We start from the raw sequence: 20954 nt of genomic DNA, 5'->3' as shown, positions 1-20954 counted from the left end.
CCTTACAGAAGAGGCCAGGGCGGGTTGCCCTGAGGAGGCAGTGCTGGGTGGCATCTCTTGCCCCTTGGGCTCAGTCAGGTGGGCAGCTGAACAATGGCATTGTGACATAACTCAGTGGTGTCAGTTGCCTTAAGACAACAGAGGAGCAGGTGGGGGTGGTCTCAGCCATGGGGCGTCTGGGGCAGGTGCCTGGCTCCTGGCTGCCCAGGGCACAGCGACTCGGGCAAGGGAGGGGGAGAGAAGAGGGAGAGCCTTCTATTGGGCCGAGGGGCAGAAGCAAGCGTGGTTGCCGGTCTTCCCTGCTGCCACAAGCGTCAAAGATAGTGGTGAGTTTGTGGGCCTGGGAGAGCTCCTGGGACGCTCAAGGTGCTGCTTCGGGTGCCCCAGTCCCGACTGTGCCCTTGCTAAAACTTCAAAGAGGGCTTTAAAAGCATTCTGCTCCTCATTAATATTCACCAAGGGCTCTTCCTGGCATAGAAAACACGGAAGAAGTTAAAACGGCCCTCCTTGGCCTGGATGGCTGGGGCGTGTTGCAGGACAGCCAGGGCTGCCAGCCTCCAGGTGGAGTGCTTAAGAGCGGTGGGCTCGAGTCTGGGCAGCCCGGTCGGATTCCCCACTCTTCCTCTGCCTGGAGTGATGTGGGGCCAGTCCCAGTCCTCTCTGAGCCCCACCTGCCTGACAAGGGGCCTGTGGGGGTCAGAGAAAGGGGGTGGGATCGTCAATGGATTTGAGACTCCACAGGGCAGAGGAAAGCGGGGTATACAAAAGCCACTGGTCTCCTTCCTGCCATTACAATGGTTCTCCAGGCAACCGAGAACAGTTTTGCTGAAATAAACAGCTGCTTTGGAAAAGTTGGTTTTTCTAGCCCGCTTTTCACTGCCTGAAGGAGACTCGAAAGTGGCTTGCAATTGTCTTCCTTTCCTCTCCCCACAGCAGAAACCCTGTGAGGTAGGTAGGACTGAGAGAGCTCCGACAGGACTGCTCTGGGAGAACAGCACTTTCAGGACTGTGGCTAACCCAAGGTCCCCCAGCTGGCTGCATGTGGAGGAGGGGCGGGGAATCAAACTCGGCTTGCCAGATTAGAAGCAGCCGCTCTTAACCACTACATCACGCTGGCTCTTCTCAAGCATTTATATCCTCTTGGGCAGGGGTAGTCAAACTGCGGCCCTCCAGATATCCATGGACTACAATTCCCATGAGCCCCTGCCAGCGTTTGCTGGCAGGGGCTCCTGGGAATTGTAGTCCATGGACATCTGGAGGGCCGCAGTTTGACGACCCCTGCTCTTGAGGTTCCTCCTCTCCACAAACCCCACCCTCCCTAGGCTCCACCCTCCAGCATCTCCAGGCATTTCCCACCCCAGAGGTGGCAACGGACAAGCTTAGCTACCACCAATGCAGAAACCCAACCATTTCAGCAAAGGGCCTTGTTGCTAGCTCTACGTGACCTTCTTCTGGCTGTTCCCAAGTAGAGCAATTCCAGCGGCAGACACCCCCCCCCCCCCGCTCCCTGATTTTATACCCTTGTAGAGTTAACGCTCTTATCGTTTTTGGCAAAATCGGCATCCCACTAACAAATCAAAGCAGGGCTTTTTGAAAAGAGGCCCTTTCCTCTTCAAAGGAGCCAAGGGAGCCTCCCAAGTGGATCTGAAGAAAGGCTTAAATTTGTTTTGAATCTGCACATTTGCACATTGTGGAATGAGATTTCTTTAAAAGAGAGAGAGGTGGGCAGCAGCCATCCCCACAGTCGGAGCGAGATGCATTCGTGCACAACCGCAGGAGGCGGCTCCTTGCCAGGGTTTCTGCTCACAGGGTGGCTTGCCAGTCCCTGCTTTGACAGCTGGCTTTCACGGATACCTTATCACAGCGCATCTGTTTCGTGTTGATTAACATCAGCTGTTGTGAAGTGGTGTCGGTTTTGGTCAATAGGAATGGCTGGGAAACCGTGGTTGCATCCAGCCGAAGGAGTGGGTGGGGCCAGCCCTTTCCCACTAAGGTTCCAACCCCCCCCCCCCCCACCACCTCCACCAAGGGACAGCAACTAGGAAAGGGGCATTCCCAAACAACTCAATATGGTGGGCGCGGGGAAAACCCCAGTGACAGCTCCAAATTAGACCCTGTTAGTCCCTGCTTTCGAGGTGGACTCAGCCTTCCATTCTTCCGAGGTCGGTAAAATGAGGACCCAGCTTGCTGGGGGGTAAACGGTAATGACTGGGGAAGGCACTGGCAAACCACCCCGTATTGAGTCTGCCAAGAAAACGCTAGAGGGCGTCACCCCAAGGGTCAGACATGACTCGGTGCTTGCACAGGGGATACCTTGCACAGGGGATACCATATGAGAAGGAGCCACAGCCCGGTACCAACTGATTCACGGACCGGTACCAGTCCCTGGACCGGGGGATGGGGACAGCTGGTTTAGGGCATATCCATCACTTTCCTCAAAATCCCGTGGGCTCTCTCAATGATTTTGACTGCCGCATTCATTGGCATGTTCTCTTATCGTTATTAAGCACCACCAGGGCACACACCAGATCAAATTGCTGTCACCCTGGAGAGGGCCCACCCAGCCTTTGTGACTCCTTGTTAGAGCTTAGATCAGGAATAGCTACTCAGACTAGCAGCTGCAACCCAGGGGCTCAAGTCTCCACTATCAACCACTGCCTGGGCCTTTTCACTGGGGATGCTGAAGACTGAATGTCCAGCCTTCTGCCTCTCGGCCACGGCCCCTCCCCTCCAGTACCTTACACCAGCCTTTCTCAACCTTTTAACCATTGAGCAACCCCTGAAACCTTCTTCAGGCTAAGAGAAACGCCAGAAGTAGAGCAATTGTGCAGAATATGGTTGGGAAGCAGAGCTGTGGACATGCCCACCCTTCCTACCCCCTCCAGGCCCATCACTGGCAATTTTGGGAAGGGGGGGGGCAGGCTGACATAACCATATATGGTCATATCACCCGATAAATGTTTAACACATTTAAAAATTAATTACTCCCACCCACTCAGGAAACCTTTCCAGGGCTGTCAAGCAACCCCCGGGTTTCACAAAACCCTAGTTGAGAAAGCCTGACTTACAGACTTCAATAGATTTCGCAGACGGGATTACAATCAATCACGTTGCTCTTTTAAACCAAGAAGATACCGCCTCCGTCCCCTACCTTGTCCGCCTCGACTCCAGCCTCCAATTGCTGCTTCTGTTTAAGGCAGAGCTGGCCGACTTTTGCCAGGAGCTCATGGGGATGAATGAAGACTCGGGAGCTCAGGAGAAAGGTGAAGATGTATGTCCTCTGCAAGGGAAGGAGAGGAGAAGGGAAAGAGTGAGAGGAACAGCGGACAATACTTTCCTAGGGTGCCAGGAAGGAACAGATCAAATGGGATCATGTTAACAGCACCCACTGAAATGGATTCAGGTGGGTTGGCCTGAAGCAGCAGAACAAACTTCAAGTCCAGGGACACCTTGAATACCAACAAAGTTTCATTCAGGGCATGAACTTTGGTGCGCAGAAGTGTGCTTTGGTTAGTGTCAGGCAGGGTGGCCACCAAGGAATATCAGGGCTGAGTAATGGAGAACCACCCCGTCATCTCTGGCTTGGTAAACCTCACAGGGTCACCATAATTCAGCTATGACTTGACAGCAAAAAAAAAAAAAAAAAGGAAAGGAAAGGAAAGGAAAGGAAAAGGAGCCAGGAGCTGGTTTTTTAAAAGGAAAATCATATTGCAGCAATTTAGGTATTATTTTTAATCCCAAGAGTATCTGTTGTTCCCACAATGCTAACCAAAAGTCATCTGAGTAGTTCTAGTTCATGGAACAACACCACGCTTGAACAATTTGAATAGTGATTTTTTCAGGGCAGGTATGACAGCTCAGTCGCAAAAGGGGTGCCACAAAATGGCTGCTACAGGAGGCGGGGTCAGCCACAAAACGGCTGCTGCAGCTTACCTTCCATCACACAGTGAAGACCCTTGTCCTTCTAGTGGCAGTTTCTGCCACGGCAATGTTTTGTTTTTTTAAAAATCTGAGCAGCCAATCAGAAGACTTGCTGGGCAAAAGCTCCACTAGCCCCTGCTCACTTTCTAACATTTGGTGGACATCTGGAAAGGTGTCAGTGGGTGCCTCGGAGGGCACCATGTTGGGGATCTCTGCCCTATGTCCTCTTAAACTTTAGTTAGGCAAGTTGACCTGTGTCGTTTCTCCCCCCCCCCGGCCCTGTAATTTTTTGTAAATGGCAATCTGTAAACTGAAGGTGTTGCAGTCACTTTGACCCCCACGGTGCCGAAAGGGAAGCTGAAATTGGCAAATAGGGTAAAATTGACAAAGTTATGCCGTCTCGTATTTTCTCCCTGCAGCTTTTGGTGCTTCCAAACCCCTGAATTGCCAAAGTGAAATATTTAATGAAGTATAGATTTGGTTTTTTGCAGCTGGCACAGTCATGCTCATTTTAAAATTATTTCCATGACTTACCTGGGGTCTCTTTGACCTCACAATGCATTAATCGAGTACACTTTTGTTTCTGCCTAGAGTTCTAAGATATGGGGTGCACGATCCTATATATATATTATAGCCGCACTCTCGGTTTTGCTACCGAAGGCACAGAGCTGTTTGGCTGCAGCCCTGCTGAAAGCTTTTTGCATAGGTTGTGAGTTTTTTTGCCTTCTTCTAAGAACAAAGAGGAAATTAATCATGTGCTTTTTAAAAAAAATGTGCTCTGGAATACAAACAGCCCCTTTCCCAGGTCGCTTTAAGCTAAGAATCATGCAGGAGAGTTTTTCTAAACTTTGAGGGTTGCTGTTGTTTTCCTTTTTATTTAGATCGTTGGTGTGGAACAATTTATTTATTTATTTATATACAGCCCTCCCCGAAGGCTCAGGGCGGTTCACATAGAACAGAGTAGTACCAATAGAACGGTCTAACGCACAGGTCTGCTGCACTAAAGATATAGGCAAAAACAGCATTAGTCCAGGATCACCTTAAGGCCCACAAAATTTACAGCCTTTCATGAGTCACTGCTCACTTCTCCAGATACAGCAGTACCCAAAATAGTGAGCAGTAACTCATGAAAGCTCCAGCCCCTCCAGAAATTTGAGTCATTCAGGTGCTTCTGGACTCTTGCTTTTTTTGACTGCTGCAGACAAACTAGCACAGCTACCCATCTTCAAAAAAATGAAGTGACATCTTAAGCAATTCCCACGGACATCTGGAGAGCCACCGTTTGGCCACCCCTGTCTTAGACTCACGTGTTTGGGTGGCAGCGTGGCTGTTGCGTAGGAATGCCAGCTCCGGATGGGAAAATCTTGGGGGCTTGGGGGTGGAGCCTGGGGAAGGCGGGGTTTAGGGAGGGGAGGGATCTCAGCAGGCTAAGGCCAGCCATTATCCCCCTGGGAACTGATCTCTATCAACTGTAATTCTGGGAGATCTCCAGGGGCCAACTGGAAGCTGACCATGCTGCTGATGCAAATGTCCATCTTTGATCAGGCCACAGCCTGCGAAGATGTTACTTGCAACAAGTAAAATTAGGCCAAATTTGTTTCTTGAGACACCCATCGGCATTTAGTGATCTTAACAGAAGAAATAACAGAAGCAGAAAGGGGAAAGAAATATAAAGGCCGTACAGAACTTAAAAATGCAAGAGCCAAGCACAGCTAAAACATTAATGCTTATGATGTAACAGGAATGCTCAGATTTCCGCCCTATAAAAACAATTTCCCACTACTGGCGGTGGAGGAAAGTACCTTCAAGTCACACCTCAGAGGGCATAAATGTCAAACATATACCTGCCCATCCAGGATTTTTATCCAGCCCGCAAACCACTGGGGGAGAAACCAATCCCAATGTGGATATTAGGGCATTATTCCCCCCTGCTGAGGTCCCAAAATGCAGCTAACTCTGCTTGAAATTCTGGGCCACTTATGCCTTTGATTTTGTAGGACCTTGCTGGCAAATACTGATGTTTATTCACCAGGCCAGGCTTGAGCAAAATCACTGCAGCCCCTATGTCTCTCCAGCCAAGAACTTGACCATTTACAGTTACAGGTTCTAAATATCCCTTATTTGTGTCTCCCTGCACTTTCCAGACCCTAAGGACCCTTGCTGGTCTGTCTGTCTGCACCCAAAAATACAAGCTCTGGCTGGTAAGGGCTGGCCAAAGCCCATAGCCCAGGCAGGACGCATCTGCACCACTCCACTCCAGCCTCAGCTTGCAAGTCTCTACCATCGTGTCTACTATCATTACTAATCTCTAGAGCAGGGGTAGTCAAACTGCGGCCCTCCAGATGTCCATGGACTACAATTCCCATGAGCCCCTGCCAGCTGGCAGGGGCTCATGGGAATTGTAGTCCATGGACATCTGGAGGGCCGCAGTTTGACTACCCCTGCTCTAGACGATAAAGATCAGCTCTCCAGGCAGAAATGCACTTTGGAGGGTGGGCTCGGAGGCATTGTACCATTTTGACCCCACCTCAAACCTCAAGGAATATTTCCAACATGGGGGTGGCCAACCTCCAGGTGAGGCCTGGAGAGCTCCTGGAAGTACAGCTCATCTCCAGACTATAAAGATCAGCTCTCCGGGCAGAAGGGGCTGCTATGGAGGGTGGAGACTGAGGCATTGTGCCATTTTGAAGCCCCATTTCAGAACCCCAAGGAATATTCCCAACCCAGGGGTAGCCAACCTCCAGGTGGAGCCTGGGGATCTCTGGGAATTACAGCTCACCTGCAGAGTATAAAGATCAGCTCCCCAGACAAAAACAGTTGAATTGAAGGGTGGAGGGGGGTCGTTGTGCAGAAGCATCATCTGAGCCCTCCCACACAGGTTGTTGCGGAGATGAAACACTTGATGCCTACTGCTCAGAGTTGTTATCTCCACAGCAACCTTCTGCAATAGGCCTCAAATGTTCAGAGAGTTGCAGAGAGGAGACATGCATGGCTTGGCTGCACCTGCCCTCCAGCAGGGAGGCCAGCCACAGCAGTAAAATAAGTGAGAAGGGGCTTTTTTGTGGCCTCCCTGTCAGCCAACGGTTAGGCAGAAGGGGGAAAGCACACGCATGCCCACAGACTCCCCTGTGTCGGTCTTGCCTTTGTCAGAGGCTGTTAGATGCTCCCTTCACAGCAGGCCTGAAGGAAGGGTGTGTGTGTGTGTGTATTCCTGAGCAAGAGCAGCAATTGGCCCGGGGGGGGGGGGGAGATTCCACCAATAGGAGGCTTCAGAATCTTCAGCATGTTGTCAGAAGTACACAACACATTTTAGCATATTAGATCATTACGTTATTTGCAGTTCCTTTGAGCCTTTGTTTACAAATGGGTTAAAACAACCGTGAAAAATGTATCAATGGGTAATATTAAAGAACGCAGCCCAATAGCCTCCACATTGCCCGAGCGTGAAAATCTAGCAGGATCAGCCCGGTTTAGTACTTGGATGATGATGATGATGATGATGTCATCCGTTCAGTCCTGTCCGACCCTTGGTGATTCTATAGGAAAGCTTCCGCCACGCGTCTCTGTCAATGACCGCTTCTTTTAGTTGGTTCATGGTCATCCCTGTTATTGGCTTTGATTGTGTTGAGCCAGCAGATCCTTTGGCGACCACGTTTCCTTTGGCTGCTGACCATGCTGAGCATTAATGATCTTTCTAGCGAGTTTGGTCGCATGATGTGTCCAAGGTAAGTGAGCTTTATCCGTAATATCTTGCCTTCTAATGATACAGTTGGTTTGCTCCTCTCTACAACTGACTTGTTGGTAACTGTGGCTGTCCATGGGATTCGCAGCATTCGTCTCCGACACCATAATTCAAAAGCATCTATTCTCCTCCTGTCTTCCTTCTTCAGGGTCCAGCTTTCGCATCAATATGTTGTTATGGGGAGACAACAGCGTTGACTAGCCGGCACTTTGTATTAAGGCTGATATCCTTATTCTTCCATATTCGGTTCATGCCTAACATTGCGTTCCGGCCCAGGGTTATTCACTGTATGATTTCACAGCTGCATCCACCACTTTGAGTGATCATAGAGCCAAGAAAAATGAAATCATCAATACATTCAATGCTCTCATTGTCAATCGTGACTTGTTGTCATGATTAGGGTTTGGCGCTTTGGCGCCCGAAGCAGCCGGTCTCTCCCAGCACAGCCAGCACCGTGAGAGACCGGCTGCTTCGGGCACCGAAGCACCCAACTCTAGTCATGGACTTTTTGATATTTAGGCATCCAAAAGACCAGGATTATGTCAACTACTGGCAGTACTTGGATAGGAGACCACAAAGGAAGTTCAGGGTGTCTCTTGCCTGGAAAACCCTACCTGTGACTTGATAGTGGACCAATAGGAATACTGAAATACTCCTCTTTGAAAATGCCCCCCTGCCACACTTGACTTGTACATTCAGCGGACAATTATATATCGGCAATGGTTTTTCTCTCCTTTTAATAGCAATTCACACTTGTGTGAAACGAGACAACCTCCTTAAATTGCCAAAAGAGACACGTAACATTTCTTTCTGTCGCTCTCTCATTACCAATAGTCATGCTGCTAACGTGATATAATATGTGAGGATTTATGTTTATGGAGCAGGCCATCAAGGCATGATATTTTAACGCCTGGCAGAAGGAATCCATCACACGAATGTCGAATCGATGGGAGAATTACCAGACTCTAAAGCTGACTTGAGCTCTGTTAAATTATCTGCAGACAGGATGGCAGATACTGGGGAGCCGGAGTTCATCGTGGCAGAGACGAGCGGAGCCTACGGGGATCATTACAGATATAGCATTACGGTGAGGTTTGTTTTTGGACACTTGATTCCACAAGGCCAGGAACGCCCTTGTAGCTCAGCAGGCCAAATCAGTGATGTCAATTTTGCTTTTAATGTTGTGGTCAGAGCGATTGGGGGGGGGGGAGCTTGATTTGGGTCCAATGGATATATACTCCTTTTTATGGTAGGGATCTTATTTCCCTGATCACATCTATTTCCAGGAGGTGCCCATTGCATGGGATAGCCTCCCTCGTGAGAGTAGGAAGGCCCTCGTTCTCCTGGCTGTGTGCAAATTGTACAAAACGGAATTATCCCAGAGGGCTTTCTGCACAGGTAGATGGGACTGAACTGTAATGCAGTGGTCAGAAAGTTGCCTTGGTAAAGGGATAGGAATAGTGGCTTACCCCACTGTATCACTATCTATAACTGTATGCTCCCCAACGAGGTAGTTTCTATGTTACTAAGTACTGTCATGTCCCTTCCGACTTATTAATCAACGCCCTCCAAAACATCCCATCATTGACAACCTTGTTCCGGTCTTGTAAATTGAGGGCTGAAGCTTTCTGGATTTTGTCTTTCCACTTTCCCCAGAGTTTGCCTGTGACTCCTATCTTCTCATTACGGATGCCAGTCTCCCACTGGTGGGGCAGAGGTCCTTCACTGCCAGGCCCACCTCTCTACACCTATCAGATGGTTTGTGGGAGGGGATTACCTCCCAGGCAAGGGAGGAACGCCTGACATTTCAGCGATGCGCCTACAACAGTGGTCCCCAACCCGCGGCTCCTTCTTCCCTCCCCCCCGAAGCGAGAAGCTCGCAGCCCGGCAAGCTTCTCGCTTCGGGAGGGGAGGGAGGGAAGAGAAGCTTGCCGCTTTAGCGGCCGATTTTCTCGCGGCCCGGAGGGGCTGGGAGGGGAAGCCGCGGCCGCCGGCATGCTGGCGGTGCAAACGCGCGTGCGCAGTCCACGCATGCACGTTTGCGCTGGGGCTGCCACGCGTGCGCGGGCCCCTGGGCCACCCTCTCCGCCCACTACGCCACAGCAGTCCGCAGCAAGCGGAAGCTTGCGGACCGCTGGCCTACAAGACTTCAACATGATCTGGAAGTGAGGTAGCCATGTCAGGGCAATGCTCTGGGTTTCAGGCAAAAACTCTATGGTAGAAGCTAATTCTACCATAAAATTTTTGCTCAAGCATCAGTGCATCACCCCAGCATCCCCATGTCACTTCTGGGTCATGTTGGAAATCATGTGAGCACATTGCTGAACCATACAGTGAAACTCACCTCCTCACACTCCACTGGCTGCCCAAAGGGCTATGCCAACAGCCTCCATCTAGTCACTGGAGCTTTTGGGGGAGAGTTCAAGCTTGACTTGATTCAGAACCTGTTCATTTGTCTTCTTGGATCTGTAAAACTCTTCTAAAGAAATCGCACCTCTCATCAAAATAAGATCTCATTTTTAAAAGCTCATGTTTGCTTCTGTTCTGTTGGTTTGTTTCCCAAGTTTTGAGGTCCATTGGATATTGTAGTCTTCATTGGATATCCCACCCCATTGACCATGCTTGATGTCTGGTACAGAACCTGCCTTGAGTCTCAGAGAGAAAGGTGGACGGATGGAATCCATAATTCAGTCACCATTGCTGTGGAAGGAGATCTCACCACTGAGAGTGCTTTTTAGGGATGGTGGCCAAGAGCGGTCATTCCCCTCCTGTGGCTTCATGTCAACAAATAGTTTCAGTCTAAAAGAGGCAGGAAGTTTTCAGTGGAAGGTGGGGGAGGGAAGAGTCAAGCACAACGTTTTGAAAGCAAACTCTTGTCTGCTGTCAAAATCTGATGTCACGGATAAAATAGGCTGGCAATGCTCATTCTTAATTCTGCTCATGGTGAACTGATGTGATTTGCTGACTTCAGAGGTCTGCTGCTAAGCCATGGATTGTGTGTGTGTGTGTGTGTGTGTGTGTGTGTGTGTGTGTGCACGCGCATGCCAGAGGGGACCATCTACCTTGCCTATTTGGAAATGTTAGTTCTGTTTTTGCGAACAGCCAATGATTCTGGATGAACCCATTCAGCAAGCTGGGCTATCCATTATTATTATTATTATTTTAACTGCAGAGTTTCAAGTGGAAATTAGACACATCCTTTGGGCCCAGACCTTTGGGTCTTGAGCTTCTTAATCAGCTGCAATTCAGCAGCCTCTTACAAGGGAATTTCAAAGGGAGATTAGAAAGAGAGACTGCTGAATTGCAACTGATACTGTGGTTCAAGACAATGCATCCTCCTGGACTGAATCGAGACCTAGGTTTGTCTCATTACTAACGCTGATTTCTTTATGCCTACTTAGGCTGCATTTCAGTAGAAGAGCATCCATGTGGTGTGTAGAAGGTCCCAGATTCAATCCCTGGTATCTCCAGTAACAAGATCTGGCAGGAGGTGATGCAAAAGACCTCTGCAGAGCTGCTGCCAGTTTGAGTAGATAGTACTGACCTCGATGAATGAAAAGTCTGATTCTGCATGAGGCCGTTTCATGTATGTCCATATGAGATCTCCAGCCGTTACCTGGAGCCTGGCAATCCTAATCCCTCCCCAATCCAAAATAGTACAGGCCAGGAACATTTCCCTCCTTTCACCTGCTGTATGTATCACCCAGAGGTTCTTGGCTTCCAGGATGCTGCTCTGCTGAGCACCATATGTTTTAGCCTCCCTCTGTACATAGTTAATGACTCAGATGGTGCTGGCGAAATGACAAGCCACAGAGGCCTATGTGGTAGTTCCCTGACATTTGAAGCCGTTTGGGAGAGCAGCTGGGGAAAGCCAAGACTAATTGCACGCGTATTTCAAGAGAAAGCAAGACAGAAGAGCTGCACGCAGACATCACAGACATGCAACGAGCATTTATCGAATCACAGAATCATAGAGTTGGAAGGCACCTCCTGGGTCATCTAGTCCAACCCCCTGCACTATGCAGGACACTCACAACCCTATCACTCATCCACTGTCACCTGCCACCCCCTTGAACCTTCAGAGAATCAGCTTCTGCCTGCCTTTTTGGAGCCACCCAAGACTTCCTGGGTGGTCTCCCAGCACCTGGGCACATGAAGGTGCCTGATACGGAATCTGACCATAGAGCCCGCTCAGACTGGCAGCTGAGGTTCTTCCTACCCCCAGCAACTTGATCTCGGAAACTGGAGATGCCGAGGATTGACCCTGGGACCTTCGGCAGAGTCTTGACCACTGAGCCACAGCCCAGGCAAATGCTAATGCTAACCAGGCGTGACCCTGCTTAGCTTCTGAGATCTAATGTGGCCGGGACGGCCTGCATCAGAACTCGGTAGGGCTCCTTAGACTCGTGTGCAGGCAGTTCTGGCCTGTTCAGCTTGGGTCTGGGAGGCCTGTTTCAAATCTCTAGTTTTCCAAAGGAAGCTCAATGGGCGGCCTTGAGTAAGTTACTCTGCAGAGTTGTTGTGAGATTTCAGCACTGCCTGGAGGGAAGGCTGATGCACCAATAAAGTCATGAGTGGGGACGTCTGATTCAGTTCCCTTCTAGGGTTGTACGACCCACAGTAGCATGTCGGGGAACAATGATTCAGAAAGTGCCCTTTTGTGAGTATTAAGAAGCCCTCACCATAGCATATGTTCTTCCCCCGGGCAGGGATCCCCTGTGATATCCTCATTTGCTCTACATATGTGGCACTCCTTTGTACCAACCAGACTACACCCTTTGTCTTCCTGTGATTCAACTGACTCTCCTGTATTCAAAGGAATATTTATTTACTTCGTTTAGATCCCCCCTTTCTGCCCAATGGGGACTTAAATCAGTTCACGTCGTTCTCCTCTCCTCTATTTTATCCTCACAACAACCTTGCAAGGTAAGTAGGCTAAGAGTATGTGTCTGGCCCAAAGTCACCCAGCAAGCTTCTGTGGTGGAGTGAGGAGGGGCCGTGGCTTAGGGCTACAGCATCTGCTTGGCACGCAGAAGGTCCCGTGTTCGATCCCTTGGATCTCCAGCCAAAAAAAGGTCAGAGATGATGTGAAAGACCTCGGCCTGAAGCCTTGGAGAGCCTCTACCAGTCTGAGCAGATCAAGGGTGGCCAAACCATGGCTCCCATGATGTCCATGGACTGCAATTACCATGAGCCTCTGCTGCGCCTGACCTGGATGGCCCAGAGGACTGGTTCAGTAGAAGGCAGCTTCGGGCATTCGTGGTATTCGGACCTGGTTTTCCCAGGGCTAGGCCGACACTTCAGCCACACTGATACTGGGGAGGGCCCTGGAGCCTTACAAAACAAGAACACGTTCCAGCCGTTGCTATGCCAACACACACGGACAGCCGAAAGATATGCCTACTCACTGCAAAAGAGAACATTGTGCCAGTGTCGCCTACAGATATGATGACACATCTATTTAGGAAGGTGGTCTTGGATTCTTGTATTTAATACGTGGAATAAGTAAGCCAACTTTCTCTAGAGTAGGGGTGGAGAACAGACAGCTGGGGCGTGAGGCCCTGCCAGCTGCTCTGATATTCTAAAGCAGGGGTAGTCAAACTGCAGCCCTCCAGATGTCCATGGACTACAATTCCCAGAAGCCCCTGCCAGCATTCGCTGGCAGGGGCTCCTGGGAATTGTAGTCCATGGGCATCTGGAGGGCCGCAGTTTGACTACCCCTGTAATCTAAAGCCTTGTTTGTGTTCCCAGCTGTAGTGGAAAGGTGGGCGTTGACGCGGAGCAGGGCCTTTTTCGCAGTGGGTCCTGCCTGCAGGATATAGGTTAACCCCTTGAAGCTTGCCCTGGGGCTTGCTCTATTCACATTTAGGAACAGCACAACAAGCAGTGCCTGCCTCTGCTGCAAAGAGCAGAGAGAAGAGAGGTCCCGTGATTTTGGATATGCCTTCTTCACTTTAACCTTATAATCGCCCAGTCAAGTAGTTGGGGCCAGTTACTCCTGCCTTGGTTCCGGGCGTGACTCTCACATGCAGTATTTGTCTGCTAAAAAAGGGACAGCACTGAGACAGAGTTTGCATCATTTTGATAGGTGGGCTATAAGCAAGAGTGGGAGCGATTTGGGTTCTCCAGGTTAACCTTCTTGATCCCTTTGGAAGGTTGGTCATCCTTTGGTGTAGTGGTTGGGAGTGTGGATTTCTAATCTGGCGAGCCCGGTTTGATTCCCACTCCTCCTCCACATGCACATTGTGACCTTGGGCTCACCACAGCACTGAGAAAGCTGTTCTGACTGAGCAGTAATCTCAGGGCTCTCTCAGCCTCACCCACCCTACAGGGTGTCTGTTGTGGGGAGAGGAAAGGGAAGGCGACTGTAAGCCGCTTTGAGCCTCCTTCGGGTAGAGAAAAGCGGCATATAAGAACCAACTCTTCTTCTTCTTTTCTGAGGCTGATTTCTGCAGCCCTGGGAGCTAAAATACACTCTTTGATTTCCCCCTTCCTTGGGGGGGGGGGTGGAAGGTGGGAGGATTGCTATGAGAAGTGACAGACTGCACAAAACGGCTTCGGCAGCTGCACGTGGGCTCTCCTGCGTTTGCCCTTTTGATCGTGGAATGACTGCAGAGAGAGGCAACATTCTTCTGGTAGCGTTCCCTCAAGAATTGAAGCTGTACCAGCAGCCCCACGGGTGGGTGTTTCTGGGTTGTATAACTGGATGGTGGGTGGTGGCTGGATCTTCTGCAGCTTGAAAAACTATAAGCCTCCAGCAGACGCACAAGCGAAGGGAAAAAAACACACTAAAACAGGCATGTTCAGCCAAAATCTTAAACTTAGAAGCAGTAGTGGATTATCTGCAATCAGTGGGAATTAGGGGTGTGCACTTCGACTCGGTTTGGGGGCCTCGGCAATCACCGAAGCCCAAGGTGGCCAGCGGCACGGCACAGAGAGGAGGGGTGGCAGCTTCAGTCACCCTGCCTGTATAATTTCCCCAATCTAAGTGGCTGGAGCGCTGGGGTAAAACTACCTGGCCTGCAGGGTGGGAACTCCAACTTATCCTGTATAATAGGTGAAGATGCAGAAATCTGCTCTGGCTTAGAAGAACAAGAATAGTTTTTATACCCCACTTTTGACAGCCCAAAGGAGTCTCAAATTAGCTTACAGTCCCCTTCCCTTCCTCTCCCCGCAGCAGACACCCTGTGAGGTGGGTAGGGCTGAGAGACTGCTGACCAGACTGCTCTGTGTGAACAGCGCTATCAGGACTGTGACTGGTCCCAGGTCACCCAGCTGGCTGCATGTGGAAAGGCAGGGAATCAAACCCAGCTCGCCAGATTAGAAGCCACCGCTCTTAACCCCCGTTGTTGTCTTCAGCTGTTCAGTCGTGTCCGATTCTTGGTGATCCCATGGCACAGTCGCTGCCACGGGCCACTGCACCACACCAGAGTAGTTTTTGCCATGATCCACATGTTAAGTCTTGGAGTGTCATGAGACTTTTTCTTACAGCGTTTAGGCCAGGGGTAGTCAAACTGCGGCCCTCCAGATGTCCATGGCCTACAATTCCCAGGAGCCCCTGCCAGCGAATGCTGGCAGGGGCTCCTGGGAATTGTAGTCCATGGACATCTGGAGGGCCGCAGTTTGACTACCCCTGGTTTAGGCTATCTCTCACCTAGCATGGCCAACTGTGTGTGGGGAAATTCCCAGGGGTCTTGGGGGCGGAACTCTATGGGGGACATGCCATAGAGTCAGCTCTCTAAAGCAGCTGTCTTCTCCAGAACGGATCTCTGTGGAGATCGGCTCTAATTCTGGGAGTTCTGGCTCTGCCTGAAGGGTGACAGTCCCATTGTTACCTCTGGGTGCAGCTATAAATGCAACTGCCATGATTTTAAAAAGTACAACAGCATTGGCAATTTGGGATTGAGCACACAACGCTGCTGTAGACTGATTCTTGACATTCAAAGTCAGGATTGTCTACTCAATGGGTCCCCAGAGTCTCAAACTGAGATCTTTCATGTCCCTTACTGTGTGGCCCTTTTTACTGGTGATGCCGGGGATTGATCCTGGGACTTTCTGTATGCCAAGCAGATGCTCTTGTCCCTTAGCCACAACCCCACCCTCAGCCATGGCCCCTCCACGCCCAAATGTCTGTGTTGTGATGTCACAGGAAACCATGGTCAGAATTTACTGGTGTTCATGTGCCAGTTTCCAGCCCCAGTGTCTGATCCTGGTGGGGTGATTCCTGACTCCCCCTAACTGGTTGGGGACCAGGCTTTTGCACTGACCGTATGTCGGGGTAGCCTGTGATGGCTGAACTGAGCTGCAGGGACTAGAAGATGAGGTGCTCCGTGTGAGCCAGCCCCCCAATAAGAAGCACGGATAGGCTTTCTTTTTAGAATTGCCAGCTGCAGAATGGGAAATTTGTGGGGAATAGGGGGCAAAAGGAGAGGGAGGGGGCAAAGGATTGCTGGCCACCAGAGGGGGTAGGGTTCCTAGATCCAGATTGGAAAACTTCTGGAGATTTGGGGATGGAGCCTGAGGTGGACAGGGACCTCAATGGGGAGCAATGCCATGCAGTCTACCTTGCAAAGCAGTCGTTTTCTCCAGGGGAACTGATCTCTGTAGCCTGTAATTCCGGGGGCTCCCCAGTCCCACCTGGAAGCTGCATCCCTAGGAGGGCAGTCAGGAGAGGGCAGGGGTCAGTGCCAGAGAGTCTACCCTCCAAGTTGCCAAATTCTCCAGGGGAACTGATCTCTGTGGCTGAGTTTGAATCAAATTTGAATCAAAGATCAGCAGGACCAATCCCGAAGAATCCTGTGGGTGCAGATCAGCTGTAATACAGGCAAGCCTGTTCCTGTAGAAAAGATGTTTTCTCTTTCTCTTTCACCCACCTGGAGCTGTGTTCTCCCAGACCACCCATATTTACTATCTGGCCCATCAGGAAAAATTACATGGCAACAAAAGGGGGAAAACAGTAAATTTGCAGGTTAAAAATTATTCCGCTGATTTAGCTCTCCATAATGGAGAAGACTATGGGAGAAGCAAGGGGAGGGATGCCCATAAACCTCTTAGAACAGCTGAAGATGTCACAAAAAAGGATTTTGGAGCACTGAGAGAAGGGGAAATGAAGAGGATTCCTATAGCAATTGAACGTGTTGCTAAGAAACATTACGGGGAGGGGGAAGAGAGAGCAAGTGGAAGACTAAAATAAAACCTGCTACTTAAAGACCAAGAATGCAGAGATATCTTCTGGGGAACGAAGAGAATCCCTCCCCCCCCCCTTCCTTCAGCCGTTTCTGTTCAATCTGGAACATTTTTGTTTGCATGCTTGCCGAAATGTTTGCTCACAAGGGAATGGGAGGCCGAGGACATTCCATTCCTTAACCTCCAGAGAGCTGCTGTCTTGTGAACGCTCCGATTTCCCTCTGTGCCAAACTAACCTCTGGGGGCAAACAAGCCTGCATGGAGCGGCACATAACTTTACAAAAAAATCAACTTCTCCCTGTTGAAGACTCCTGCAGTTTTTGCGCTCCCATCCAGCATGGGAAAGAGCAGAAGGTCTTATCAGGCTCACAAAGAAACGTTTAATTCTTTCAGCAGTGGCCTGGAAACTCCACCATGATTTACGCCACATAAGGGACGTGAGTGAGACAGTGGGACAAGCTGTGCGCTGGGTGGGAGATCTTAAAGGTAAAGGTATCCCCTGTGCAAGCACCGAGTCATGTCTGACCCTTGGGGTGACGCCCTCTAGCGTTTTCATGGCAGACTCAATACGGGGTGGTTTGCCAGTGTCTTCCCCAGTCATTACCGTTTACCCCCCAGCAAGCTGGGTACTCATTTTACCGACCTTGGAAGGATGGAAGGCTGAGTCAACCTTGAACCAGCTGCTGGGATTGAACTCCCAGCCTCATGGGCAGAACCTCAGACTGCATGTCTGCTGCCTTAACACTCTGCGCCACAAGAGGCTCTTAGGAAGATGTTAGGGACTGGTAAGAAAGGGATCCAGGAAGAGGCTGGGTATGCACGTGGAGCTCTGCCACGAGGCAGATCTGGAGCTCACAACCCTAGCAGGGGTTGGGATTTCGCTGGGTGATCTGCCGCAGAGAAATCACCATGGCGGGCCGGCCGGCTAGGGTTTGACCGACCTGACTGGAATTTCATCTTTCTGGAGGCCTGTTGCCAAAACAGATGCTCTGCCCAGGAAGAAGACGTGTTGGTGGGCATTCAGTGTTTATGTTGTGAGAAGCAATGGGAACGGCTTGGTACTGCTAGGAGCCCACGGAAATGTTCGTCATCCCAGATAGGACAGGCATGGCCGGTTGTTAGAGAAAGGCACTGAAGCTCAGGGCATGGGGGTGCCTGAGCAGGTGGAAGAGAGAGAGAGAGAGAGATAGGGCAATATTTCTGTTATTAGGAACTAGGGATGCCAGCCGCCAGGTGGGACGTGGGGACCCCTTGGAATCACAGCTCATTTCCAGACAACAGCAATCAGTTCCACTGGGGAAAACAGATGCGGTGGGGGGTGGAATATGTGACACTCTCCCACAGAGGTCCCTGTCTCCCCCAGACACCACTATGAAATCTCCAGGCATTTCTCAGTCTGGATCTGGCAGCTCAACCCCCTCCCACACAAGATCTGAGGCTGCCACACTTAACCACGACACCCAGCTGAAGGGTACACTCTATGGCATTATGCCCCGCTGACTTCCCCTGGCTCCAGGTATTTCCTCACCCTGGCTCCAGGTATTTCCTCACCCAGAGCTGGCATCCCTAGGTTCAGGGCAGGGGGAATGGATGAATGGCATCAGAATATTGCAGTTTGAATGGGTCAGGCTCGAGGGGCAGAGAGGTACAAGTAAGGAGGCCATGGGTTCTAGTTCCAGTCACTCTGGATCAGAGTGCTAATTTGGCCCATTGCATATTTTGAATGAAAGAACAAACTGTTCTTGTGGTGTTCGCGTGCATTAAAAACAAAGCTCAGGATAGAACAGGCCAAACAGATTCAGCAGCATCGCCCTAATGGCTCTCCGTCTAAGGTCTGCTGATACTTAGGAAATGCAACGCAGTCGTGCAGAACTTGTATGAGGCAGACAGAATTTGGAGGCCTCTTTCTCCTTGGCCTCAGGAAAGCCAAGCGTCTTCTGGACATTCTGCTGCTTCCAAGATTGGCCCCTGCAGAGCGTGCCTTATCAGACTGCAGCGGCATGGAGAGGGGGGCGTGCTGGGGATGACTCGCGCGGGTGAAATGTTTAAGGGTGATGTCGCTTCGTTCTAAAACGAGAGCCTGTGCCAAGATGGAGCGTGCGCCCGCCTCGCATTACCCGACCATTCCTTCTGCCCCAGTCTGTCATTAGCAGGTGCCGCGTTCAGCAGGACACGGAGGAGCATGCGAACCGAGGGGCTTAGCCCAAATGCCAAGCTTTATCCCAGCATGTGAGCGCATACATTTCTCAGATGAAAATACACTTGCTTAATTTTAGTGACAAGAGATTAGATGCGCACTGGGCAGATGGCATGAACTTCGGTCTCTGGCGGTCAGACTTCTCCAAGAAATGTTGGCCATTTCAGCACTGCAGACAATTCCCGGACAGTTTTTTTGTCAAATAAAGCAGAGTCCAGCTGCAACAAATCTGCATATTGAAGATGCCAGCCACAAGAGCCGGCTCCGAATTGGGAAATACCCAGAGATTTGGGGGTGGGGTAGAGGCTGAGGTGGGGTTGGGGAGGGATTTCAATAGAGATATGACGACATAGCAAATCCTCCTTTCACAGAAGACATTTTCTCCAGGGGAACGGCCTTCTGTTGCCTGGTGATCAGTTATAACCCCAGGAGATCTCCAGCCAACAGCTGGAGGTTAGCAACCCTGCCATTGTTTTTTTTGTTTTTTTTTTAAATGACTTGTCTCCAAGGTCCTCAAAGTCACATAATTCATCCACACAACAGCCCTGTGGAGTAGATTACATGGCTAAAGGTTTCCTATCAGGTTGTGAATTGAACTGGTATCTTTTTCTCTCTCAGACCTAGGGATGATCATCTTCTGCAGGTGCTAACAAAGGAATATCCAATGACCAAAACAAGAAGGCCGCCACCAAAATATTGATGGGGTTGCCAACCTGCAGGTGGAGGCCGGAGATCTGGATTCACAACTGACCTCCCCTCCCCAAACTCTCAGGCTCCACCCCCTAAACTCCCAGCTTTTCTCTACCTGGAGCCTGCAAGCAACCCCAAAAAAGTAGGAAGGTTTCCTGTCAAATACCAGCATGTGAAGTTCCACCTTATATCAACCGCGGACCCTTGACTTACATCTGGGTAGTAGTCTGTGGTGGGCACCAGGCGTTCAATCAGGGCCTCCAGTGATCCCGAGATGAGGCTCCCATCCTGATAAACGGGATCGCCGCTCCTCTCTCCAGTATCCGGCTGGACTTGACCGCTACATCCAGAACCAAGCATGCTGGAAAAGATGGGCGCCTGAGGCATAGTTTCCTGCAAAAGGAGGAGGGGAAGCCAGAGTGAAGGGAAGCCGTGTCAGACCCCTCTTGAAACAGGATTCCTTGGCCTTTTCAAAAGCAAAACTCAACCCACATCGTATCTGGCGGTTGTGGGGTCTACCAATGTGGCCTGGTAGTTTGAGCCCCTGACGTCCCCCAGGAACGGAGGCTGGCATCTTCAGAGGCAGGACACAGCAAGATGGGAATCGCTCTGTGCCCATGTGCTGGGCGTTTATTAATTTACTTCTTGTGTGTGTGTGTGTGTGTGTGTGTGTGTGTGTGTGTGTGTGTGTGTGCATAATGTATCGCATTCCTGTCACCTCTCCCCTCAATAAGTAAATCAATAAGATGCTCAGCGACTGTTCACACGGTCCACATGTGGGGAAGGAGTGATTCCCATCTTGCCATGTCCTGCCTCTGACGATGCCAGCCTCCGTTCCTGGGAAACGTCATGGACTCAGACTGTCAGACCACACTGGACACACCGTCCGGGCAACCCACAGCCGCCCACTGGTTCCGGCTGTGAAAGCCTCCGACAATCTTTGATTAGGACCAACTAAAACGGCACCAAATGCCTTTCCCGAACCACAGCCTAGTCCTATAACGATGGAGGCACACCTTCAGCTTGCTGATCCACTATATACAGAACTGGCTGTTACAGCCTTTCTCAAAGCTTTTACTGCTGAGAAACCCCTGAAATCTTCTTCAGGTTTCGAGAAACCCCAGCAGTGGTGCAATTGTGCAGAATGTGGCTGGGAAGCAGAGCTGTGGACACGCCCACCGGGGCCCCTCCCCTTCCCACCCCCTCCAGGCCCATCAT

The 20954-nt window shown here is 50.5% G+C and overlaps 1 protein-coding gene and 1 long non-coding RNA gene across 4 annotated transcripts in view; one reads left to right on the top strand and one right to left on the bottom strand.

Annotated features, from left to right (window-relative positions):
* RASGEF1A (RasGEF domain family member 1A) overlaps window positions 1-20954 on the bottom strand; it is a 308494-nt gene that overhangs the window by 28586 nt on the left and 258954 nt on the right. For all 3 annotated transcript variants that reach the window (XM_077350860.1, XM_077350861.1, XM_077350862.1), the window contains 2 exons: window positions 19950-20129; window positions 3152-3280 (listed from right to left, as the gene is read on the bottom strand). In XM_077350860.1, coding sequence (XP_077206975.1) covers window positions 3152-3280; window positions 19950-20129 — 309 coding nt within the window. The remainder of the gene's footprint in view (window positions 1-3151; window positions 3281-19949; window positions 20130-20954) is intronic.
* Window positions 184-19956, top strand: LOC143843974 (uncharacterized). The gene is made up of 3 exons (XR_013233767.1): window positions 184-326; window positions 8665-8750; window positions 19665-19956. It is a non-coding gene; the product is annotated as an uncharacterized LOC143843974 (long non-coding RNA).

This window comes from Paroedura picta, chromosome 8 (assembly GCF_049243985.1).
Source record: "Paroedura picta isolate Pp20150507F chromosome 8, Ppicta_v3.0, whole genome shotgun sequence".
NCBI classification, from domain to species: Eukaryota; Metazoa; Chordata; class Lepidosauria; order Squamata; family Gekkonidae; genus Paroedura; species Paroedura picta.
Note: the sequence above shows the minus strand (reverse complement) of the source record. Positions and strands in the feature narration are given on the sequence as shown.